The following is a 27,004-nucleotide window of genomic DNA, read 5'->3' as shown; positions in this document are numbered from 1 at the left end:
TCCCTTCGGCGATGGGTATTCCTCCATGATCAGCTCCTCTACGTACAAGCCCGTGTCTTTCCCTCGACACAGCCCACTCTGCCATCTCTGCTGGTGTTCTTTCCCCCCTATAACTAGGCTGGAACCACCCCAGAGACTGACATATTTTGTTCTACCCTGCTTGGCTAGTCTATATATGTAACCGTCACAGTGCCTCCCTCCGGGGTAGGATGTGGCTTCCGCACTTTCCCAGCGTTATCCAATAAGTCACACTGAGTGGGTCTTGCAGAAAAGCAGTGACTAACCTTCTCTGCTTAGAGCTCCTACTTCCTGCCCAACACTGCGGTCAGACCAGGAGGTTCAAGCCGAGCACTGGAAGGGCCAGCAGCCGTGGCGTTTTTGGTAGATATCCCCATTCGTCAGCAATGACGTACGTCAATAGTGAAGCTGGCGAAGGGGAACGTCTCGGTTACGTATGGTAACTCTCGCTCCCTGAGGAAGGGAGCGGAGACATACGTCCCCTCGCCACAGTTGCTGAGCTTCCGCTGGATGGCCGAGTCACAAGTCCGGCTCCTCAGCGGAAAAACAAGGATGCGATGCAATTATCGCATGCCAGTGTGCATTGGTTCGTTTAGTTTCACTTGAAGTAGATACGCGATCCCCATTCGTCAACAATGACGTCTCCGCCATAATTTATCATAATTTATACACAGACTGTGAATATAACTCATGTGTCATATGGACCAATTTTATGGCACTCTTGTCTTTTTTCGGAGCTTATCAGCCCCTGGTCACCATTCACTTTCATTGTATGGAACAAAGCCGCATGAACATTCTTCAAAATGTATTAATTTTCTGTTAAATGAATAGATTGATTTTGAACTTACTAGTATTATTCCTATTCATAAAGCATTGTAATCTCTGAGACTCCAAACATAAAGAACGTACAGTCAATCTTAGCATTAAATCACAGATATAAAGGAAGAAGCAACACTTACTTGTTTTATTTTTAACAATATTGTGTCTTTTTTTCCATTATGAATTAGCTGGAGACTATATTTGAGGAGGGGAAGGTGTCTCCCTCACCACATTCTGACATTCAGCTGCAGTGTATGGAGGACTGGAGGAGCAGAGAGTTTGAACCATGTCAGGACGCCCCCTCACCTCCTCCAGCCAATCCAGCACCAGCCCAGGAGGAGGGTCTGCGGTCTTCCCTGACCCTCCAGACCACCGATCCCTCCTCAACTCCTGTGCGCCACAGCATCAATATCTCCCACGGTTTCTCTCCCCTAATGCTGTCCCACTGCGTGTCTCTGGGCATGACCTCTGTGGCTGTGGATGTGCACTTCTACCCTTCGGCCCCCTCAGCAGCCGGCATTCCTCCATGCCCTGCTTTTGGAGCCCCGGGCCAGCAGGTGAACACCAGGCTGGACCATGAACGATCTGCACCCTCTGCTAGCCACAGTAAATAAGTAAAGTGTGTTTAACAAATATTGAATATTTTTTAATCGCTCACTTCATAGGGCTACTGTCAGTTAGTTTAAAGATGGTGCTGATGCTTTTTCTCCCTATTTTTTTTTTTAATGATTGCCATTTCTTATAATGTTGGTTTAATGAAAGGCCACCTAGGGAGTCTGAGCTCATATGGAGCCATGCGTTAGAATGGCTGCGTCTGAATTTCTGTACTTTCACAGTACTATGTACTAAATTTAAATCTGGTGTTACTTTTTATACTACTGTACATCTGCTGTACTGCAGTGTAAAAATACTGTTAAATTTACAGTAAAAAAAATAAGAAATTCAACATAAAGATACAGTGACAATGTTTCCGGAATCACTGGATGGTATGTTGGTAACATTACTAGTGGTACATAACTGATAATAAAAAATAAGAAGAATTGTCTGTAAATTATATGGCGATACATACTTCCAAAACCCATAAAGTTCACAGAATTTTACAGTAAAATTATATGTTAAATGTTAAACCATTTAAAAAAAATCACTATTTATGGTAGGGTATCTTACAAAATCACAGAGTGGCATTAGGTCAGGGAGATATAACTACAAATATTTATTTTGGCAAAATTTTATAATTATATTGATCATCTCAATATTTGTGAATTAGCTTAAAAAGCTTTATTATTACTATTTCCTTTTTTTTTTTTCAATCAGATGAACCACCATTTCTTCCAAACAGATGTTTAATAATAAGGTAAGAATAAATGTAAAAATCTAGTTTAAATATTCAAGGAGTTTTTCACTTTATGTTAAATTAATTAACAAAGAATATTGAATAATTTTCATTTATATATAACAATATATAGTTTCAATAATATTTACCATTTTTACTAAGACATTTTAATATATGAAATATTGACATTTGCAGATGACATACAAATAACAACCATGAAATCTTTTGTGGTTTGAATGATAAATATACTTCACATTCAGATTTTTGTTATATAAATTTGTATTTTTGTAGAAGGGAAGTATGCATATTCAGACACAAGGAATAATTGCAGGTAACATTTATCATTCATCAGGTTCATAGACACTTTTTTCATATGCCAAGGAATTTATAATACTGCAAGTATATGTGGATGTAAATGTATATGTTAATGTATTTCTGAAAATTAGATTCTATTCAGCAATTTTTCAGACAGTTAATATTTTTTTGAAATTACTTCTACGAACCTAACCATGGTATTGTGTAAAATATTGTTGGAAAAGGTCTCCACTTTAACGGACAGTAAATGCAATGAGATCATGGAACTTAAAAGTTGTAAAATGGTTTATTTGTGCAACAACTTGACTGTTATTTCTACTTTTGCCAAAGGTTAAACTACCCTTAACATTAGTTATTGCTGTGTTCGTATTCTTAAACATTAATCTTAAAATATTGGGAATATTGTACTTCATGAGTAACCAACTATTGTAACTTTCTTTTATATAGAAGTAAAATTTACCAAATAATACAACTATGTCTCATGTTGACTTTCTTGAACTCACACAAGTCATATTATAGGAAGCTGAGACACACGAGTATTATTGTATACCATTTAAACTATATAATTTTATTCAGAACAGTTAAGAGTGTAATAAATAGAGCAAATGTTATTGTCTGTATTATTGGCCTCAATTTGTTTTTTATTAAGATTAGTGGAAATGGCAAGGAATATTTCGCCATTCAAATGTACAATTTAAAAACTTTTATTCATTTCAGACATACAGATAGTTATTTGTGACAAACAAAATCATATTGCAGAAATATCTCATAATAATAAGATTGCTACAAATGCTCACCTTTTGCTTAGAACGACAGGAATATTATAAGGTCACATTCATTTCTATCAAGGAATAGAAATTAATACAACAGTAAACACTGAAAAAAAACTGGCCAATCACATATTCAAAGTTCAATGCCAAATTACTTTTTTCAAGTTGAACAGTGCATTAGACCGTAAATTTACTAAACAGAACAAACTATGAGGCAAATACATTTTTTTTTTGAGAGAGAGAGAGAGAGCTATTAATAAAAAAAGTGAAATGTCCAGGGTGTTTCCCTGGGATAGACTCCACCGACCCTACATAAGACCAGTGGTTTGGAAAATGGATGGATGGATGTTTGGCAACATGAGTGCCTGTAAACCTAAGGGGACGTTTACACGTCAACGATATACTAAAAACTGAAAAGTTTTTTCTTTGTACAGACGACAAAGTTGTCAAAATGATCCCCATACACGGATCCAAAAAAAGAAAAGAAAAAAGAAAAGACTAAAAACGCTGTATTTTGAATGCCAGGCCAGTAGTTGGTGATGTCACTTTGTAAAGAAACACATAGGGCCCTATTTTAATGATCTAAGCGCTTGGTCTAAAGCGCACAGTGCAAGTGCACTTAGGGCGTGTCCGAATCCACTTTTGCTAGTTTACCAACATGAAAGCATGGTCTAAAAAGGTTGTCCCAATTCTCTTAATGAGTAATGGGTGTGTTTTGGGCTTTACGTGCAATAAACCAATCAGAGTCTCATCTCCTATTCCCTTTAAAAGCCAGTTGCGCTTGCACCATGGCGGATTCGCTATTTACATGGCAGAATTCGCAAGCGGAAAGACTGAACGCGTCTCCAGAGAGCAAACGGATCTGCTCTTGCGCGAGGTTAAAGCGTCTACGGGGCAAGCCGGATTCCACCATATCTTTATGTACACAATAATAATCTTTTACATTGTAATCCTTTATGTTTTATTATTTGGCATGTTCATGGGCTGGTGTGTTTGTAATAAGCAGAGTGTATGCGCGTTGTGCACCCGCCTATAGGTGCATATTACTAATGCGCCCTTTAAATAACAAAAAAATACCGCAGTCCATTTCAGTTGCCCACAAATGGGTGCAAATGCATTTGCTATTTAAACAACAAGGCACAGGACGGGAACATGATAACTGCGTCGGGCTGAAACTAGCAAAAAACACTTGCGTCGTGCCTGGCGCTGCATTGCACCGGGTGTATGTAAGCCTATAAGCCTATAACACTTTACAATAAGGTTCCATTAGTTAAAGTTAGTTAATGCATTAACAAATATTAACTGACAATAAGCAGTAAAATTGTTACAGTAATTGTTTATGTGAACACGCATGTACGTTTTTGTAGTTTACATGGAGACGATAACAGTAGCGTTTTCAAAAACTTGCACTTAAAAAAACATTTCCCCCAAAACGCCATTCTCGTGTAAATGTACGGCCAAAATGCATAAAAAGTTTTCAGTTGAAAATGGCCCTTCAGATTAATAAATGCTTTATAAGTATTTTTCAGTGTTAGTTCATGTTAACTAATATTAACAAATGGAAACTAATTGTAAAGTCCTACCAGAATACTGAATCTATGGAGCCAATAATCACCCACCTCAGAGTCAAACCTCTAACTGATCTTTTGTTAAGCTCCACCTCTTTAGTTATTGTTTCTAACTCAGACAAACTTCCCATAAACACTTCATAAAATGAACTGGAGATTATTGTTAACAGCATGATTTTCTGTAAAATATGCTCATCAAGTGGGCTGGGATGAATTGTGGAGTTGCATAATAAAAGAACAAATGCTGGTGAATGCTTTTTAAGACGGGACTTAGTAAAGAGTCAATTAAGTCCATAAAATACTGATGTGTGTTCTTTCTGAACATTATTTCATATTGCAAAAGCATTCATTATATGGTAACACTTTACATGAGGTTCATTAGTTAACATTAGTTAACTACATTAGTTAGCATGCACTAATAATGAACTGCACGTATACAGCATTTGTGTTAATGTTAGTTTCAACATTTACTAATACATTACAAAAATCTTGTTAACATTAGTTAATGCACTGTGAACTAACATGAACAAACATTGAACAGCTGTATTTTGTATTAACTACTAACGTTAACAAAGATTAACAAATACAGTAACAAATGTATTGCCCATGGTTAGTTAGTTCATGTTAGTTAATACATTAAATAATGTTAACTAATGAACCTTGTTGTAAAGTGTTACCCATTATATTGTAATATTATGAAGAATTATTATTCAATCACCTTGTAACAAATAACAACTCTCTAATAACTCTTATTACTAGTTCATACAGTTCATTAGCATATCATTAAGCTTCTTATTAAAGATCAAAATTGTGGTCTGTGACTTAAAACAGATTCGAGAAGTACACTATGCTAAAGTTCACCGTGAGAGTTCCTCTCTTGTTTATAATCTGATGGAGGAGTATGGAAAGATACATAAGGACACCATTTTGTATTGAGGCAAACCAGTCTCTTCAAAGTAGCAGAGTTTACTATATCAAAGCCTGTCTTCCCCCCAAATGTACTGGGCTTCCAGTAGTCAGGGGAGCAAATGGGATTTCCCATCAGGCCTTTTAGGGAAAATGGGGCTCCCATTTCCACCATGCTTTCGCCAAATATCGCACCAGGTCGTGTCTTCTCTAGAAGAAGAGCTGGGTAGAACTCCAGCGCATCGATATCACCGTAGAGTTCCTCTAGTTCTTTAGCCATTTCTTCCTCTCCTGTAAAACAATAATTTTAGCCATTAACAGCCAATACACACTGCATAAATATTGTGTGCAGATGTATAAGCAGCCAAACATTATTTGAACATTAAGTATATATTCCAAAACGTAACCCTGAATTTTCAGCCTGTCCTCATTTCTCTCATTCCCCCTTAAAAATGAATGATTAATCAAATACATTCTGAACTCTTAAAAATAATATATCTATTGAGCATTCAAGAAACCACAGAAGCTCTTTATAGGCACTAATGATGATAATTTGTCCATGATTTTTTCCTTGTACTTTTCATTGTAAATGAAGCATTAAAAAAAGTGTTAGTACAATCATACCTGTAAATTCTGAGAATGACGTATAGGGTTTCAGATTGAATCTTTTGCGATACTCGTTGAAGGGCTGAAGTCGAAGCTCCCTCGATTCAATGATGACCCCCTCAGCTACTTTGCACACCGCTTGGTGAATATTATGACCACCTCCAATCTGTTCCAGCACAAAGAGATTTATAATAAAAAAAATAAAATTAAAAATAACAAATGTTGTACATTAAATCCCTTAGTGAAACATTACATTCCTTAGTGAAATGTCATTTTCATCTATTAAAAATAAGTAAACACATATCTACAGTGCCTGTCAAAGGTTCGGAAACAAGTTTGTTTATGTTTTTGAAAGAAGTCTCTTATGCTCACCAAGGCTGCATTTATTTAATAAAAGTGAGAATTAGAATCTAAACTTAAGTTACCGAATATTTGAAAATGTAATTTATTTGCATTTATTAAAGCATTAATTAAACAGAAATCTTTTGTAACATTAGAAATGTCTTCACTTTTGATCAATTTAATGCATCCTTGATAAATAAAAGTATTAATTTCACTCTTTTTTGTTTTAATCTTACCACATATGTTTGAATGGTATCATTGTTTCTACAAAAATGTAAAGCAGCAAAAACATTGATGATGATAATAATAATAATAATAAATGTTTCTTTAGCAGCAAATCAGCATATTAGAATGATTTCTGAAGGATCATAGAAAACAATTATTTTAAATTGTAACAATATTTCACAATATTGCTGTTTTTAGTGTATTTTTATTAAATAAATGCAGCTTTGGTGAGCATAAGAATTTTGGAATGTGGAATTCAGTGTTTACCATTGATCAACATTAGTTCAGGTTCTGCAGAGCTTTTGTTGATATTCTGCAAGCACATATTTGGTGTGATCCTATGATGTAAAGGCTTAATGTTTATATAACAGAAATCACACCTTCATGTGAGTTTCTCAGAAACATACCCATCAGATTATATCTACATTACAAATGTTTCTGTCTGTATTCTGATGTTCAGCTAAACTACTTTACAGTTAAAGGGAAACTCCACCCAAAAATGTACCGCCCCAGATATTATGTCCCAGACGTATATGACTTTCTTTCTTCAGATGAACACACACACACACACACACACACACAAAATCAATCTCTTCGATATCATTTCACGAGTTCACATCTACATATAATTAGTACAATAAGTTTATGCGTATTTGGCGTGCTGTCCGGGGGGAGGGCTCCGAGCTCGGAGTTAGGCCCGAACCCAGAGTACTCCCCCCAGTTGGTAAGTGTAGATGGAACTGGAAGTGAGAAGATGGGGTGGAGGAGGGATGCTGACAAACTTTCAATGAACAGAGATAGGTCTGCTGTGAATTTATACTCTGTCATTGAGTTGATTACTGATTAATCTCCAGCTGTGCATAATTTGGTTAATTATCTCCTCCTGAACTTTGTTAATAAAACATCATTTAATCCAAGTGAATAAATATCTCAAAAGTTAATGTTTCTAAAAACATGCAAAGTGAACAAGATAGATAGATACAATCCAAGTTAATAAATCAATGTCTTCCAAAACCTTGTAACAGTTGGACCAATCAGACATTATATTTAATGAATAATCCAGCAAACCCCCTCTCCGAAAAATAAAACTATGTGCCAAAGTGTCTGTGACAACCCCCCCAAAAGTGCAGAACAGGCCCCTGGTTACCATGGCAGCAAAGACATGCCAGTGAGATAAGACATGATTTATGACACAGAAAAATGCAGCAGGTTGTCGCATGCATAAAACAAACTTTTCTCCATTAATTCATATACAAATGTACTATGAAGGAACATGCTTAAGAGTATCATTACTGTTTTGTATTGTCTTTTTGTATTGTATAGCCTACTGTTTTATGCATGCCTTATGTAAGAACTACTAGTTGTAGTAACCTCATCTATATCATGCTTCGTATAAAAATGATCCTCGTTTAACACCCTGCACATTGGTGTATATCACCTCTTTATAGCATGCATTATGTGCTTGTTATATTAATCAGAGGATGAAGGGACACAAACTGCCAGCTCACACTGATCATGCAAATGAGTTAGCTTCCAAACAAAGAAACTTTTCCTGCTTGAAAATTACACCTTTTACATTGGTCAAGCTAAACTCAAGAGGGGAGGGGAGGGGGGACTCTCTCGGCAAGCTCTAGGCACTCGCAACGAAATGGATAAGTAATCAAATTCATGAATATTACACCATTTTAACATTATTAAAAATACATACAGAGTTACTGAAACAATCATTGTCATAGAATACACTTGTCTGTTAAAGGGTTAGTTCACCCAAAAATGAAAATTCTGTCAGTAATTACTCACCCTCATGTTGTTCCAACCCCGTAAGACTTTCGTTCATCTTCGGAACACAAATTAAGATATTTTTGATGAAATCTGAGTGCTGGACCACTCCTCCACAGGCTTATGGACACTATAACTTGCTGGCCCAGAAAATATATTAAAGACATTGTTAATATAGTCCAAGTCTTTTCACGTAGTGTAATAGCGCGTCTGTGTTGCACGTCACCACGTAGGCTCACTATTGGGCGACGCTGGTCATGTGTGTGATACGTGGTGACGTGCAACACAGACGCGCTATTACACTACGTGAAAAAACTCGAGGCCCAGAGAGAAGGAAATGAAAAGTGGAATAAAGTCGTTATTTTTGTTTGTTTTCTTTCACAAAAAGTATTCTCGTCGCTTTATAAACTTAAGATTGAGCCACTGGAGTCAACTGGACTATATTAACAATGTCTTTAATACATTTTCTGGGCCAGCAAGTTATAGTGTCCATAAGCCTGTGGAGGAGTGATCCAGCACTCAGATTTCATCAAAAATATCTTAATTTGTGTTCCGAAGATGAACGAAAGTGTTACGGGGTTGGAACAACATGAGGGTGAGTAATTACTGACAGAATTTTCATTTTTGGGTGAACTAACCCTTTAACGAGTTGACAGTTTGAACGTTCTACGTTTTATTTATTTTGAAGATCTGAGGTGAATTGTTGCTTTCAGTATGGCTAAATAATACACACAAAATGATATTCAAACTCACACAGATGCTTTTAACATTAAATAAAGCACATTAACAGTACTTGATGTTATACTTTTTATGTTGTTGTTCCAGCCGTGACGTCGCAGAGATAGAAACCGTTTCTAAAATAGAATCATCGCGTGTCGCGGCGCGTCTGGTTTGGACAAAAACTCTGATTAACATGGAAAAGATACCTTTTATAGCATGTCGCGGCGCGTCTGGTTAGGGTTGTTTGGATTACCGTCGCGTTCACTTTGTGTGGTTTTTAAAGCATCAAGTTTGGAGCTCCCGTCCACTTACATTATATGGACTAAAAGAGATTGATTATTTTTCTAAAAAATCTGTTTGTGTTCATTTGAAGATCTGGGATGGCATGAAGGTTAGGGAAGTAATTTTGGGGTAACATTTTAATTATGGGGCTTCTATGTCCCTCTGCAATAAAACACTTACAGACATGTTTCAATAGATGAGGGTGGTAAACTCATTGGAAATGACCCTTGGAATGACAAAAACAGACCTAAACATAACCCAGACACAACCCAAGGCTCACTGCACCTTCTTCTCTTTTAGAACAGATGTTGAAGTGATTATGTTCTCCCCTACAACCCTCATGGTGCCTTTACCTGTCCTGCGGGTTGGGTTGAGAAGGCCTCAACCAACTTCTCCACCCCGTAGTGGGTGAGGATAGAGGTGTTGAAAATAAACTGAGGGTACTGAATGTCATCTCCATCGATGTGGAAGCTGTCAGGCATGAGCGGGTGCCAGTGGTAAAGCTGACTGAACTCCACGGCAATGCGGTTCTGGTACTGGAACTGTGAGGTGAACAGCAACTTGGGATCAAACCGGAGCTTCAGCCGGTAACCGCTCAGATGCTGCACATAGTCCTCGATCACAATACGAATGGTCTCGCCTTGAGTTTAGGGAGTCAACATTTTACAATAAATTAGTAAAAACAATAAATTACCAAAAATATTGTAAATAGTGTACCACAAAAGAAAACTGTGAGCACTCTTGTAAACCTACATTTGACAGAATAGCATAGAGGATTCAATGTTTGAAAAAAAAAATATTATTACATAACAGATTTGAATATAATATAATATAATATAATGGCACTAGGATAAGACACCAGAGTTGAAATAGACACCAAGGTTGGAGGGAATTCATAATTTATGAATGGTTTCTCTTTCAATCAATGAGTTGACTTCGACAATAAAGTTAATTTGTTAAAAATAAATATACCGAAATATCATGTTACATAAATAATACAATCTCTTGTATGAAAAATGATATGTATAAATTATTATATTTATAAATGATATATATATATGTATATATATATATATATTTTTATTTTTTTTTAAATTTTTTTTTTTATTATATATATATATATAAAACAAAACTTCAATGTAATATACTTGATTCATTATAATTCTTCTTGCTAATGTAAATTTTAATTACAGTTCTACATCCTAATTCAATTCATTCAAATTCAGGAATGGAACTGGAATTTAAAAGGCATTCTAAATGCCACACAACCATGACTGCAAAGTACATAATTTGAGTGGTATATATTTTGAAGTATTCTCTCAAGATCAAATTATTTTTATATGGATCTGAGGAAATCTTTACCTATAATGATTAGCCTGGCAGTCTGAAACAGCTGCTCATCCCCCCAGGTCGGATGTTCTTGTTTCAGGATATCACACACACGGTTGTGCTCACGCAGCCACAAGGTGGCGTACATACTGAGACCCGGCAGCAGTCCAAACACCTCTTGCCCAATGGCCAACTGCTTCTCCGGAGGAACAGACGGTGGGTAGCTCATTTTGACCTGCGCATCTAGCACAGTAGGGGGGTATATCTCACCTTTGACAACCTACATCAGAGCCAAACAGAAAAAAATGTGGTAAAACGCAGAATTGAGAAGATGTTTCGATACTTCTTGTTCTCTCTTATTTCTTTTTCAGTACCAGTAAATAAGTTAATTATTTTAAACAACGAGCGATCTGAAATCACTTTTAAAGCTGTTTTAATAAGTGATTTATATGCTCACATTAACCAGCCAAGCACACTAGATACGGTATTTACTGCTACTAGACTAAACAGTGTGCAGTATTTTAAATGACATCACTGATGCTTAACAAAAACCACATGTTTAAACTATAATCACACCCACACTATGAGGTTAAGCTCATTGAGAAGGAAATACTTGCACACAGCTGTGAAATGAAGCAACTGAAAATGCATAGGGTCTCACTCATGAAACACAAGCAGAATTATTATGTATATATAATTTGTAAAACATGTCGTTTTATGGTAGAAGAATGGTAAAAGTGAGACAAGGAGCTGTTTCACGAATAAGCATTAAACAGACTGACATTTCCTTGAAGACATGCTCAGCCTAGCACGACTGATGACTCCACAACATGCCTGATGTGAACAGTACCTGGTACTTCAATTTTCCGTCTTTATGCAGTCTGAGGTCCAGCTGGCGATCAAGAGAATCTCCATAAATGTGTCCAGCATCCACCTAGTTTTCAAAATGCAATCTAAAATTGTATTTTTTTTTTAAATACAGACACTCAGCGAATAGCAAATACAATACAAAACTACCGGTAAGTTATTTTTTGTTTTCATTGCATACAACACTGATTCAAACAATCAATCATAAGAGGTAACAAGGCTTTGTATAGCCTATGCGGAAATTAAAATATGAAATGAATGTCCTTCCAACATTGTATGTAATATGAGTGTGGATGAATGTGGTTCCTGCATATCCTACTGTGAAAAAACAGCAGGTTCTTAACAGACATAGACTAGTGTCTGAGTGAAACATTGTATCATCTCTTTTTCATTAATGAAAAATAAAAATAATAATAAATCTGCACAGGTAAAGCTATCAAACACTTTATTTGATAAGCTTATTAGGAGATAATATGTTTAATTTTAAAAATTGTGACTCACCCCGTGACCCAGACCTTTTGTGAACCCAAGTCCCACACGGTTGTGAGTCTTAAAAAACTGGTGCGTGAAGTGCTGAGCGAAAAAGGCGAACATTAAATTTGTTCCCTGAGGGTCCAGCCTGAAATTCCGTCTTAACATGAACTTCTCTACAAGAAGCTTGGGGTCTGGAAGCTTCATTTTTCCTGAGAGACACATGGAATGATTTTACTACAGACAAAGGTATTTCCAGAGACTTTAGTATAGTGATATGCATGCCTTAGAGCATTTTAATATTGCTTCTTATGAGGAAAAAATACATTTTCAGATCTTGTGTCCTTCAGAGGGAAGAGGCTACACTGATCTGGAGTGGATCTAGACTTGCATGACCAGAGTCTCTTACCTTTGGTTCCCATTGGTGTGGGGCAGTCCTCAGGGATTGGTGGCAGAATCCTTGTGTAGTAGGTGATGTTGGAATACGCCTCCCAGTTCAAGTAGTCATATTTGGAATTGTATGTAGGGGGGCTTGGGATTAAGGTGGCTCTTACTGTGAAAGGAGAGAATATTCAAAAACACCATCAGATAAAATGATACCTAGAAAAACACAAAACAAATGATACAACAAGCTTGGCATTGCAGTTGAGCACTATACATTTTCCTATTATTGAAAGCCAATAACCCAAAAAACTAAACAAAAAACATCAAAAGGTAGGGAAGGCAATTTTGGAGAGGCTAGCAATAGCAAGCTCGCTTTGAAACAACATTGCTTGTTTGTGGTGATGGATTCCAAAATGTTCACTGGCTGCATCTGAAATCGCATACTTCCCTACTATATAGGCGAAAAACAGTATGTGGCAAAACTGGTATGTCTGAAATCACAGTACTCATAAAAGAGTAGGCAAAAAAGTACCTGGATGACCTACTTCTGGTGAGGTTCTGAAGTGTGCATATGATGGATACTTTACTATCCCATGAGGCCACGGGAGAGGATTTGTGAATGGAGGTGAAGCGACGTAACTAAAGCTGAAAGGTCACATGATAATGACAAGATGGCAAAAGTAGTACGTCCGGATTACATTCATACTACACATATTCATACTTTATAGAACATACTTTTTTAGTGGTTGTGAAGTAATTACATATTCAGAATAAGTACCTACTCAAGAGAGTATGCAATTTTGGACTCAGCCACCGCCTATGATGCGGAAGTGTATGTCGCTAATGTGCTTTGGTCTGATGTCATGAGTTGGCTTACATTCAATTTTGTTGGTTTTGTGGCCAGTTGTCACCATATTCCGCTGAAATGACATCGATTGTGATGATGCAAGTATTTGTAATGATGATTTGCATTTTATTACTTTTTGTTTCATTTTGGTGATAACTCTCACACTCACTCTGATGTTTGCTTGTGGCATTTCTTGTCAAAGGTAACATGCAGTATTATAGAAGAGAACAATAAGGTAGAATGATTTTAGGCTGAGTTTACTTTCTTCCCGACGAGGGAAGAGGGTGAGAGGGCCGAGGTTCGAGAGTCACGGTTCACTACTGGTTGATGTCAAGAAAGAAATGGAGGCCACTACTGAGGTAGGTTGTAGCACATGCTTGGGTAAGTTGTAACAATTAAGCTAAAGAAGCAAAAACAGAGGCCACACTATGCAATATGCTTCAAAAAAAGGTTTATTTAAGCAATCCAATAAAACAATTCAAAACAATGTCTCTCTCGCGGTGACTGATCATAACTCAAATCCACTTTCTGTTTGTGCATGTGTGTGTAAATTAGTTTACTAGAACAAACTTCCTTAACTATATTTATGCTTAATAAAACACTTGACTCAACTCCAGTGGACAGGTCCTTGCACACTGAGTCCACACTTAAGTTAAAAAATAAATACGACCCCATGTTTTGTCAATCACGCTTACACACTGCTTCCGAAACTTTCGTCCGTCATAAAAGAATTCTGATCGGGTTAGATTTTCTTCGTTTTTCACATCCATTTTGAATGGTGTTTTGACAATTCAGAGCCACCGAATCACGAATACAAAAAAAGGTCTAACAAAAAACACTATCAATGTGTGTGTGGGTTTGTGTGTCTACGTGTGAATACTCAAACAGAGTCACATTAGTGATTAAATGAATGTTGTTAACCCTGGAGTGCAGACTTGGTAGACCCAAAGACTGCATAAGCCACATTTTACCCATACTTCCTTTGGCTTTGAGTTTGAGGTGAATCCTCACCACTGATCTGGCTGACCTGCTATTCCTTGAAACCTCAGCAGCTCACTCTTTTTTTTTGAAAACCTCTATCTTTCTTTCTTTTCTTTCTTTCAGTGGCATTCTGTAAAAAAAAAAAAAAAAAAATTACCTGTTCTTTAGTTGTATGTGTCAGCAAGGTGCAGGCAGACGATGAAGAAGTAGAAGAAGAAGATGATGATGATGATGATGATGATGATAATAAACAGTTTAATAAAAATCTAAAAAGTAATCCACAGAAGACAAACAAAGATGCCAACAAAAGACCAGACAAAAACTGAGTGAAGGTGAGGAACTTAAATACACATGGGGATGAACTTTACTTTCATGGGGATGAAGATTAGTGTCTATGGAAACTGATGATTGGCAGGAAACTAAGACAAAGGAGAACATGTGACTGAAAAAACTAAAAACTAAAAGTCCATTAAAATTAAACCTAAACTGACAGTTTGTGACCGTATGTAAGGGAATGGTTGTAACACGTTTTAAAGGTGGTTAAAATTCATCACATTTTGCCTGATAAAATACAATTTAATCTCTGATTGGCGGAATTGGTGATGTTATAACTTCCCCCATGTTACAACCAGACCCGATCTCCCCTACTTTTACAGGTATGTTTACAAATTACCATCGTCTCATCCCACATTACAACATCTTACGGGTTTGGAAAGAAATGCGGGATTGGAAATTAAATTATTTTTATTTTGTGAAAAAAATGGTTTCTTTCATTTCCTATTCCTCTCATTTTATAATTTCATATTTTTATTTATTCAACTCATTGGATTCACTATAGCTTGCCTAAAAGATATCAAAAGCCTGTCCATCCAGTCCATCTTATAATTACATTTTGACTTTTGTGCATAAATCCTTAACAAATCAGGCTCCCCTTAACTTGCAAATATACGGTGGGGTGGGATTTAACACATCTTTAAAAAGTGTTACAACCATCCCCTTACATACAACTAAGAACGTTTTCTTTTAAATAATTTGACAATATCAGTGAAAGAAAGAAAAGATAGATAGATAGATAGATAGATAGATAGATAGATAGATAGATAGATAGATAGATAGATAGATAGATAGATAGATAGATAGATAGATAGATAGATAGATAGATAGATAGAGGTGTGCCTGCCAGTGTTTTTAAAAAAGGAACTGATGAGGTTTCAAAGAATGGCTGGGCAGCCAGATCAGCTGCAAAGAAAATGTTGAAAGCCAGTGGTGAGGATTCTCAGACCTCAAACTCCAAGCCAAACGAAGTATGGGTAAAATGTGGCCTATGCAGTCTTTGGGCCTACCAACTTTGCACTCCAGTGTTAACAACATTCATTTGTCACCAGTGTTTAGCGTGAGACTCAGGCAATTGACACTGTTCTCACGCTCTCATGCCACATATCCATTTTCTCCCGCAGTGAAAAATCACTAAGCAAAGTGGACACTGACACTGACGGACAAGACAGGGCAGGTTACTTTGACATGAAACTAAGTATCAGCTTTCAAATTCTGTCAATTTTATTGCTCTTTAATGTGGTGTTTGACAGATCGCTGTAGCGCCTCAGTTCAAGCGCTTTGTGAACCGATCATCTCTTACTACTTGTTAATATTAAATAAACATTAATGAACATCAGAAGGTATGTTGAAAGACATTACAACTTACTGAAATAAATCAGTAAGAGATGTCTTATAGATCACAAGTTCAGTATAGAGTACCTCAAGGCTCATTACTAGGACCGTTGCTTCTCACCTCATATATGCTACCCTTGGGAGATATCATTAGGAAGCATGGCATTAGCTTTCATTATTACGCTGATGATATTTAGCTTTATATTTCTTCCCGCCCCGACGAAACTTACCAATTCACAAAATTAATGGAATGAATAGCTGATATAAAAAATTAGATGACTAGTAGATTTCCTACTACTTAATTCTGAAAAACCCGGAGATTCTAATTATTAAAAAAAAAAAAAGAAAAAAGTAATAACCTAGAATACTGTCTAACACTTGATGGATGTTCTGTCAAGTCTTCGTCGTCAGTTAGGAACCTGGGTGTGCTCTTTGATACCAATCTTTAACACATCTTTAAAAAGTGTTACAACCATCCCCTTACATACAACTAAGAACAGTTTCTTTTAAATAATTTTACAGAATATCAGTGAAAGAAAGAAAAGATAGATAGATAGAGGTGTGCCTGCCAGTGTTTTTAAAAAAGGAACTGATGAGGTTTCAAAGAATGGCTGGGCAGCCAGATCAGCTGCAAAGAAAATGTTGAAAGCCAGTGGTGAGGATTCTCAGACCTCAAACTCCAAGCCAAACGAAGTATGGGTAAAATGTGGCCTATGCAGTCTTTGGGCCTACCAAGTCTGCACAACATTAATTTGTCACCAGTGTTACTCTGATAGTCACAGGGTTACCAACTCTCACGCGTGAGAGTCGCACAATTGACACTGTTCTCACGCTCTCACGCCACACATTTATTTTCTCACGCAGTGAAAGATTGTGAAGCAAAGTGGACACTGACACCAAAAGACAAGACAGAGCAGGTTACTCTGACATGAAACTAAGTATCAGCTTTCAAATTCTGTCAATTTTATTACGAAATTCAATAAATACCCTTTTGGCGCTCTTTAATGTGCCGTGTGACAGATTGCTGTAGACGAGCCTCAGTTCAAGCGCTTTGTGAACCGATCATCTCTTATTACTTGTTAATATTAAATAAACATTAATGAACATCAGAAGGTCTGTTGAAAGATACTGTACATTAGCCTACAACTTACTGAAATTAATCATGTCTTATGTAATTGCTCAATCAGTCAAGTTACATTTACCTTAGTTAGCAATAAAGAATGAACTATAGAGAGGAGTATTTTGCTAAACATATTTTTTATTATATGTTATTTTTGCTATTATCATACAAAAAAAATTACGTTATTATTATTAAAACCACATTATATTAATTTGAGTTGTTCATTTTAACCTTTAATAATAATACCAGCTGAAAGGGCTCCCTGTATGTTTACAGCATTAGTAAAGAGATTTTACCTTGAGAAAAGATTAACATGTAGCTACTGTACCTGATATTTATCCAAATGAATCGATATTGAATCAAGATCAGAATCGAATCATAAGCTTGTGAATTAAAATCTGAGACAAGTAGTGATGGGAATTTCGTATCATTTTACTGACTCTCTTGTTCGATCTCGTTCAACAAAATGAAAAAAAAAAATTCGAGTCATTTCTTTCATTAAAGCCACAATATGTAACTTTTTTGCTTTAAAAATAGCAAAAATCACTATATCTATGTTATATATTTTTAGTTGTGTACTTACATTATCCCAACTGTTTCCAACAACTTTCAAACCAGGAGAAATTTGTAATTTAATTCGAGAAACGTCCCGTTTCTTTATTTCCGTTTTGTCGCCGTCAATGGCGTCATATCCGCATTGTCCCTGGTTTCCACTTGTACTGCCATGGCAACCAGAGCACCAGAGCCCTCTGATGATAGTAACCAAAGCGACTGACGGTAGTTCACAATGTCTATTTACACGCTGTTGTTGTTTCGTTCAAACATTATGGACCATGGCAAGCAGACTTTGGATACAAAAGGAGAACTAAAACGAGAATCAATATCAGCGCGGTGTTTTCGAGATGCCTAGAGCTCCCATAGACAGTAAACGAGAGCTCCACGTCCGAGACTTCGACCGCTTCTACATGTACTTTATTAAACAGGTGAGCACATTTACATGATAAAACTAATCAATGTTATATAGCTCAACATGATGAAATGTTAGAATGTGATCTGTATGTTATTCTAATGTTGATCTAGCTTACTGCTAGTCTCATACAGACAAACTAACACATACATTTCAACACATTCAAATGCAGTTTAGTGTGATAGTGTAATGTTAGACCAAGTGAAACAACGCTGCGTTACCTCACAAGTTTAATTTGTCTAATAAACTGACCTGTGACTGTGAGTAGTAATTCTGCACTCGTGTGTAACGTTAGTTCGGTAGAATGAAATGTCCATATTCCTTATGCGGGACTCGTGTGGAGCTGATAGCTGTCTCTTAGCAATCCCAAACTGCTTCATATCACAGTCATGATAAAAGCATCGATGTATTCAGTCATCCATAAACATTATTAGATCCATAGATTAGATCGGTCGGCTTGACGTTGATGACAAGATCCATAATTCTTAGCAAATGTTGCGTCATCAAACTACGCCTTTGTTATTGTAAATAGGTTAGCGACCCCTAGTGGCGAAAAATTCCATACTGTACGTTTAAGTGGCTTTAAATGTTATACATTTAACAGCCAAATCCCCCGAACACATCCACCTAACCAATCTTGATCATATTCTGAATTAAGAAATCATTATTAGTAGGTTAATTGGCTCTTAAAGGGATAGTTCACTTTGAAATTAAATTTTGGTATGTTTTAGCTTACCTCAAGGGCATCCAAGATGTAGGTGTCTTTTTTTCCGCAGTAGTTTCAATTTTGATATTATTATGTTCTTGTCTGTCAGTCATATAATGCAGGTCTATGGTCACCACCTCAAAGAGTATGCACAGAGATGTCCAAATTAAACAATTCCCCATCGTAAGTACACATTGATGGCCTAAGACACGAAACAAGCGGTTTGTGTGAGAAAACGAACAGTATTTATATCGTTTTTACCTCTTATACACAGCCACGTCCAAGTGATCTGAGGGCGCGCACGCATCCATGTACGCAGACTGGTGCATAGATACAGTATATACACTAGATGTCGCCTTGTCTACGGCAGTTCATTGGAACAAATGTCTTTAAGGCGACATCTAGTGTATATATCTATGCACCAGTCTGCGTACACGTCACACACCAGGATGCGCGCGCGCCCTCAGATCACTTGGACGTGGCTGTGTTCAAGAGGTAAAAACGATATAAATACTGTTCATTTTCTCACACAAACCGCTCGTTTCGTGTCTTAGGCCATCAATGTGTACTTACAATGGGGAATTGTTTAATTTGGACTTCTCTGTGCATACTCTTTGAGGTGGTGACCATAGACCTGCATTATATGACTGACAGACAAGAACGGTTTGACTTAAAAATGTCAAAATTTAAACTACTGCGGAAAAAAAGACACCTACATCTTGGATGCCCTTGAGGTAAGCTAAAACATACCAAAATTTAATTTCAAAGTGAACTATCCCTTTAACAGATGTGCACATTGGTCAACATTATGTTGTTTTAATTGTGCTTTATAAATAAAAGAAATGAAATGAAAAATTATTATGCAGTCAAAAATAATTTACAGGGAACATAAATAATTACTTTACCATCCGAGTTTTTCGTTCATTTGTCACGTGACAGACGCAATGAACGGATCGTTCATGAACCGTTCATCACTAGAGACAAGCAATAATAAAGTAGCCTACCAATTATTGTACCATGTGAACATAGTAACATGTATCACTAAACTTAATGAAATTCTGTTTAGATACCAAATGTTTTGACACAATCGTGATATTTGTGCACCTTTTTTTCTAGCAAAAAAATTACAGATGGTGAAAAAAAGTGTTACAACCATACCCAGTCTCCCCCTATAGATTTTGTATTTTGTTATTTATTAGATAAAAATAAGGACCCACTGTATAATAAGTGTCTTTGACTACTTTGTACTAACATTTAAATTAATAATTTGATACATTGCACTTATTGTGTACATACATGTTATGTTGTACTTATATTTTAAAAATACCTTCATGTAATTATAGCTGCAGTTAATTTCTGTAAATGCATGTACTGTACAATTACACTGTTGACCTCCCCTTACACCTTATCGCCCTTAAACCCAACCATAATACCAAACCTCAACAGCAGCAAAAATGTTTTGCGGTACAACATCAACATTAGTATAAGACTTTTTATTTTTATTTTTATTTTTTACTTAAGTACACCTAATATAAAGTCAGACCAAAAAGGATAATAATGTTTTTGTTTTGTTTTTACAGGAGATGTTCAATAAAAACGCAACTGCTAATATTGAGGTAATATGGAAGCACATTTAAACAGGAGGCATCAACAAACAATTGAGCAACACCACTATACAGGTAGACTTATTCTGAGTTAACATGCTCTCCATTACACTTCCCTGGAACAGTACCTCAGGATAATCAGTAACTTGGCTCTTGCAAGGAAATTGTATTTTTTGGCCAACGTGAAGGACATGAGGAATTTGAGGGCCTCTTGCAGAGTACATTAGCATTGCCATGGCAACAGCCGGCTGGACTCATTGCAATGAGTGCAGAATGAAAAGATAGATTCCTCTGACCCTGGTGTATCTTGCCACCACATTCACATTACATAAAGCTTAACTGACTTCAATGTCTGTACAGGAAAACATTACAGAGCGCCAACTGGGAGGAAATGATAAAAAAAGGGGCTGTAAATTAGTACAGGGGCCATTCAAAACAGAGTAGTGACTGAGTAAATAAGGGAAGGATGCTAAGTTAAAGGAGACTCCCTTTACAAGAAAATAAATACAACCCACCCAGCCAAATTCATTCACACCCTGCCATTTGTTCTGACAACATCTGCAGAGCACAATCACACATTCCTACTCAGATACACCACCATCTGAACTACATCCAAGCCATTTAGTTTATAGATAGTTTTGCCAAAGCAAAGAAAATAGATAATATTTAATCCACCGACCAAGACTTCAAGCAGAATTTATGTCTAAACTATACATGTGTGGTCTGGTCTGGAAGTACTGTGGATACTCAGCCAAAGACTTTAATGTCCGTGTGCTGATAAAACATTAATGTTTAACACTATGAGTGAACCTATTCTCCTCTTCCCCTAAAATAAGACTTGAAGACCAAGCTTAGCTCAGAAGACAGAATTACAGACAAAGACAACAAACTAGCGTAAACATCGGTACGTCATACACAAATGGGAAAGATTTGATGATGGAAAAAAAATTGCAGTAGATAACGAAGTTGCTTTTTGTTGGACAGGTAAGGGAATTAATTATTTTGTAGACTGCTCTCTAAGGGCGTTTTCATACCTGGCTCATTTGAAGCATTTGTTTCAGAACCTGGTGCATTTTCTCCCTTAGTTCAGTTCGTTTACCCTTACGAAAAATAAGTTTATTCAAATGTTCTATTAGTATACCTCTTTTAAACAAAAAATAAGAAAGTATACTTTCAGTCTACATTTTATATACTTCTCAAAAATATACTTTATGTACTTCTCAGAAATATACTTAAAATTACACTTAAGTGTACTTGACTTATACTGAGTGAAAAGTCCAAGTATATTTGGCCTGTACTTGTACTCGATCTTTTATATAAATAGTAAACTATAAGTATAAGGTTATGTTCACTTAAAGAAAACTTACAAGTATACTTGTAGTATAAACTACCAAACTAGTAGTTTACTGAGAGTACACTTCAGTGTGTACTTTCATAAACAAAACAAAAATACTACTTGTATTAACAATAGTAAACTACTAGTATACTTATAAGTTTACTTGTAGTACAGATGCATTACAAATGAGAAACCTAGTTGTGAACTTAAAGTTTACTACTCTTACACTTATAGTACACTTAAACATATACATTTATAAACTAAAAGTGGGCCAATTTAGTCCCAAGCAGTATTGAAATAGTACACTTACAAGTTTACTACAAGTACACATTGATATTAGTATACTTACTACATAAAGTATACTTAAAAATATACTTGAACATTACTTAAGTATACTTCATCAAATGAACGTGAAGTATACTTCTTTTTCGTAAGGGTAGGCATATATGCACATGGCAATCGTGCTCGGAAACACACCAAAACAATCGCTCTGAGATCGCCTGAACGACGGCTACATTTGTAAGTGTTTGCATGTATCACGACAGCTACAGATAAAGACACAATAAGCTCGGAGCGAACTTGTCAATCCATCTTAATGGATGACGCAGAGGAAACTCTGACCAATAAGAGGACAGCTTTACTCCCATGACTTGCATAAACACATTTTGGTACGCTTTGAAATGTCGCCTTGTAAAAGAGAACCGAATCAAGAAGAAAATGCAACTTTGTAACAAATTAAGTCCCTGTTTCGAAACAAAGCAAACAATCTAGTGGTTGGAAAATGCCATCAGTATCAGTGTGATTTACATAAAAAAGAGACGTTCATGTTAAACCATGTGGGTAGATGGTAGTGGAGCATCTAACACCAATGTGGAATCAATACTTAAAGTACAAAAAGAACAGCGATGCTAACGTAACTTAAATAACTATTGAATGCACATTTAAAGTTGCATAAAAAGGAAGTTGCAATGTGCTTTCTTCCTTATTGTGATGTATATCAGAGTGAAAAAAGCTTTTTGAACAAGAAAAATGTATAGGGTGGGACTTGATTGGACCATTGGACGTTTGAGTTTTGCAAATGCTCTCATGAGTTACAGGTTGCTCCGGCCTTGCACATGTCATCAGAGAAGAGAAGAGATGTTGTTGCAAGTTATTCTGATTAAAGATTATGAGGGCATATGAAAAATAAGAGTTGTCAATTTTGATTTCATGGTAACTTTAAAAAATATTAAAGAATTTTTTAATTCTATATAAAACTCACTAGTCAATGATAGCTAGCTGGTTGGTAGATGACTAGTCGAACTCCCAGACCCATCTCTAGCTAGAAGTCCCTTTTAACAAATGCTTTAACAAATGTCAAAGTCTGCAGGAACAGTGACTTAAGGCATTGGTGCATTACGCAAGAGACCAACTGAACCAAACAAATAAATGTGTACACTTTGTAGACATTGCCATCTTCTAACACTCTAAAGCAGTATTATACTATTTATGCCTGTAATGATCCCACATAAATACACATGAGCAACATTATGAACATGCGAACACACAAGCCATGCTGAGTATGTAACAAAACCAACCTGTGAGCACTTTGTACATGAGCCAATCCCTGAGGAACGTTCTGTTGATGATGTCCCATAGCCAGTCAAAGTGGGTTAGGATATAGTGGACAACATTGGGACTGGGCTTCAGGAGCCGAGAGACTCGAGACCAGAACTCAGCTGAAGAAGAAAAGAGGTGGAGAGTGTAAATCTAATGAAGAATGAGAAGGTGCAACTGTTTGGGATTATGAATTACACCCTGCATTGGTAAAAAATATATGCCCAATACTTTGGACATGTGTCTCAGAATTCCTTTGAAAACTTGTATTCAAACTGGATTGACACTAAATTAAGCAATCTAATTATTCTAAAGCTCTTTCAAACACATGCATCATTGTTTTTTTGTGTCTCTTTTTTATAACACAGTTACCCTACCAACACAAACAGCATATGGTAACTTCACTGAAACTTTGTGCAAAATCTTTTATTGAGCCAGATCATCACATGAGCCAAAAAGTTGAGAGAGAAGGGAACTACAAACAGAAAAAAAGAAACAGAAAAGGAGACAGACAGAACAGAAGGGCTGGTTTGGGGGTTGTGGGAGAGTAAAAATTGGTCCTGAGCCTTTCTCTCTGCCTGGAATAGGCTGGCACAGATGTTGGACTGTGTTAAAAGAGGCATCTGCTTCCAAAACATTTGTGATAGTTTATATTTCTGTTTAAATCATTCAGCAAGTGTATGTGCTGCCATTGTGTACACACAGCTTCATTTACAGCTTAGGTTAATATCAAAATGAAAGAAATGGTAGCCTTAAATTGCAGGTTAGGGTAAAACATTATTATTACCTGTAGCTCAGTCCATCATTTAGTCAAAGAATACAGTAGAAATATACAGTCAGAATGAGATAAGAGCAAGATACATACGTATAGTGCAATTTTCTCCATAGTATCCTGTTCTGGTGCAGTCACATTCATATCTGTCCATGCCATATCGAACACAAATCCCTCGGTTTTGACAAGGGTAATAGCAACAAGGATTCACTGGAGAAAACAAGTGTGGAATTACAAATTTAATAATCTGTTTAAGATCTGCCGGTCTTACATTCTTACATAACATCACATGAAAAACTAAGGGGAAGTACATTGCATTTAGCATTTAAGATAAAGATGATGACAACAGATGAATGATTCAGTAAAGCAAAGATTTTAGCGAGAAGTTCCTGTCAATCATGTTCTCTTTATTGTAAGTCAAATGAGTCAGATTACTGAGACTCTAACCTTTTGTTTTTAATGGCTCTTGGAGCCCCTGTCCCATTCTTTGAATAGTTATGCTAATTGGATTAGGACTGGTAACACTCGGGAGTCTGGGGCGGTTTCCTATACCTGGAATTTCGATGCTTTGTTTAAGGTCGTCAGCCTGGTGCTTTGTCTCCATTTCAAAATCTAAAATCTATATAAACTACAATGTACACTGCCTTAGTTAGACTTGATGAATGCAGCTACCAACAGCTCGTGTTCTCAATAAAGAATCCTGCTGAAGATACACAACCGAGTCTCCTGGTCTTCACTTCTGAGTTTCCAACATATGCCATAATAAAAAGTCAAAGTTATAAAAGGCTTCATGGGTGTTCTTACTCCCAGGCGCTCCCCAATCTTATTTACTACAGAATGTCAGGCATGTTTAGATCTGAGATTATATTTGAAGATCATCGCAACCATTATGACATGCCTCATCAGGGCAAATGCATCATGCGTTTTTGTATGCAGCTCTCAGAATTTCCAGGATTTTATTTTTGTACACTCTAACTGGAAGATATGATGAATTCATTTTGTAATAATAGTAATAGATGATTTTGTAACCATGACCGAAATGGTATGAACATCTGCACTAATTTGTTTCATGGTGTCAAATGTAACATTTGAAATAAGTGAAATTATCAGTATTGTACAGTCACAGTGAGTTGTTAAACTATGCTTTTGGTTAAATTTTTTATACATTTCTCACAATACTATTATTTTATTCTCAATAGGAATGAGACAAGGGGCTTCCCCTGATAAGGCTTATTCATAAATACAAGACACATCATAACTTTGCTCATAGTTGCCAGTGGCATAACCCTCTACTTCTCTTGACAACAGTATGACAGACACAGCCTAAAAATAGAGGAAATTTTGATTGAAATGTGGTTACTGTGCACAAATTGCGCAGCAGATAACCAAAATCGTTTACTGTCTCCAGTACTTCCCATCACTGCATTACTGAATAAACTTCATCTAGCTCATGCACATGCAACAGTGAGCAGAGAAACACAACCACTACCTGACAAAACTTAGGATAACTACTAATCTATTTACAAAACACAAAACCTCTACACTTTATTCATTCAGTAAACCAAACTATGTAAACAGAGAGATAACATCCACAACTACCCAACCAAGAATAGACTTGTTCATTGCTGCTTACGCATTCCTCCATGAGGAGGAAAGGAAAGAGTCATTCTAGAAATATCTGTGATAAACTATTTGAAACTGTTGTGAGATTTAACATGCTTATTAATACTCAGATAGTATTAAAAATATTTGCGTCTTATAATCATATAATTTTTTTATTTAGAAAATAGTTTTTGAGCCTTTAGCCGTATTTGATAAACATCATGACACTTTGATGAAAGCTAATTTATGGTTAAAAATTCAAAGTATGTTAAAGAGGCTTGTTGTGATATATGTTTTAAGCATATGCTGAAAAAAATGAGTTTGGTTGAAAATATTGAGAAATTAAAATGAGAAAATATTGTCACTTTTCACTCCATTGAAAGCACAAAACTGAAAGGACATAAAAAATAAAATAAAATAAAATAAAATAAAATACTAAAGTTGAGTTTATCTGACCAATCTAAATAAATACTGGCATGGAATACTTTTTAACAACTTTTTTTAACCATAACACAAATAATGGAGATATTTACCATTGTTTGATGAAGTTGGGCTTTCTTCACTTTCTTCACCAACACATAAAGAGAGACTGAGCAGCAGGATAAAAGTCCACTTCAGGAAAAAGTTCAACGCTGCAAAGCAAGATATCAGATAGGGCTTGCCACAAAGTTGATATATAAAACTTAAGAGATTTTAAAATGTTAATTGCTCACCTTTCATTGCAGTTTGGAACGCAAAATGAATTAAATAAAAAATACGATTACAATACCAATGCACAAAGAATTCAAAAAGTGGTGTTAAGGAAAAAACTCCAAATAAATAATTCCATGTCGTTTATCTTCGCATGCAAGCCTTCATGCCAACGTCAGCTCGTGCACAGGGACTCGCGGGGGCTTTTAGCAGACTGATAAGAAAAAATCGTTCAATTGGAACTTTTAAAGCGAAAATAAACCACAATAGCCTACCAGAAAACTCCACCCTTTCCCCTCAGACTAAACTCAAGATTAAAACCCCTAATGCAAAAATGTAAAAGGATCTCGCCTTGTAAAAGAAGTTCAGCTTTGAGAACAA

At 36.2% G+C, this 27,004-nt stretch overlaps 2 protein-coding genes and 1 long non-coding RNA gene across 3 annotated transcripts in view; 1 reads left to right on the top strand and 2 right to left on the bottom strand.

Moving 5' to 3' along the window:
- LOC309498811 (titin) overlaps positions 1 to 3,263 on the top strand; it is a 22,720-nt gene extending 19,457 nt beyond the window's left edge. Inside the window, exon 20 of the mRNA XM_082169729.1 lies at positions 1,026 to 3,263. Coding sequence (XP_082025855.1) covers positions 1,026 to 1,451 — 426 coding nt within the window. The 3' untranslated portion in view covers positions 1,452 to 3,263. The remainder of the gene's footprint in view (positions 1 to 1,025) is intronic.
- On the bottom strand, positions 3,174 to 27,004 carry ptgs1 (prostaglandin-endoperoxide synthase 1). The gene is made up of 11 exons (XM_082169743.1): positions 26,647 to 27,004; positions 26,467 to 26,565; positions 24,425 to 24,541; positions 23,541 to 23,681; positions 12,760 to 12,903; positions 12,381 to 12,562; positions 11,863 to 11,946; positions 11,046 to 11,292; positions 10,037 to 10,323; positions 6,354 to 6,501; positions 3,174 to 6,020 (listed from the first exon to the last, which is right to left on the bottom strand). The coding sequence occupies exons 1-11, from the start codon at positions 26,651 to 26,653 to the stop codon at positions 5,674 to 5,676; spliced, it is 1,803 nt and encodes a 600-aa protein (XP_082025869.1). The 5' UTR covers positions 26,654 to 27,004; the 3' UTR covers positions 3,174 to 5,673.
- On the bottom strand, positions 15,627 to 18,601 carry LOC309498829. Its single transcript, XR_014206055.1, has 2 exons — positions 17,128 to 18,601; positions 15,627 to 16,051 (listed from the first exon to the last, which is right to left on the bottom strand). It is a non-coding gene; the product is annotated as an uncharacterized lncRNA (long non-coding RNA).

The sequence above is a fragment of the Leuciscus leuciscus genome (genome assembly GCF_965113295.1).
Source record: "Leuciscus leuciscus genome assembly, chromosome: 5".
NCBI classification, from domain to species: domain Eukaryota; kingdom Metazoa; phylum Chordata; class Actinopteri; order Cypriniformes; family Leuciscidae; genus Leuciscus; species Leuciscus leuciscus.
This window is presented reverse-complemented; position numbering and strand designations above follow the sequence as displayed.

Coding starts and splice junctions, on each gene's coding strand:
- ptgs1 (XM_082169743.1), bottom strand. Junction 24,542..26,466: donor CCCAACTTCATCAAACAATG/GTAAATATCTCC, acceptor TGTTTTCTCCAG/TGAATCCTTGTTGCTATTAC. Junction 6,502..10,036: donor CAACCCAACCCGCAGGACAG/GTAAAGGCACCA, acceptor GTGCTGGAACAG/ATTGGAGGTGGTCATAATAT.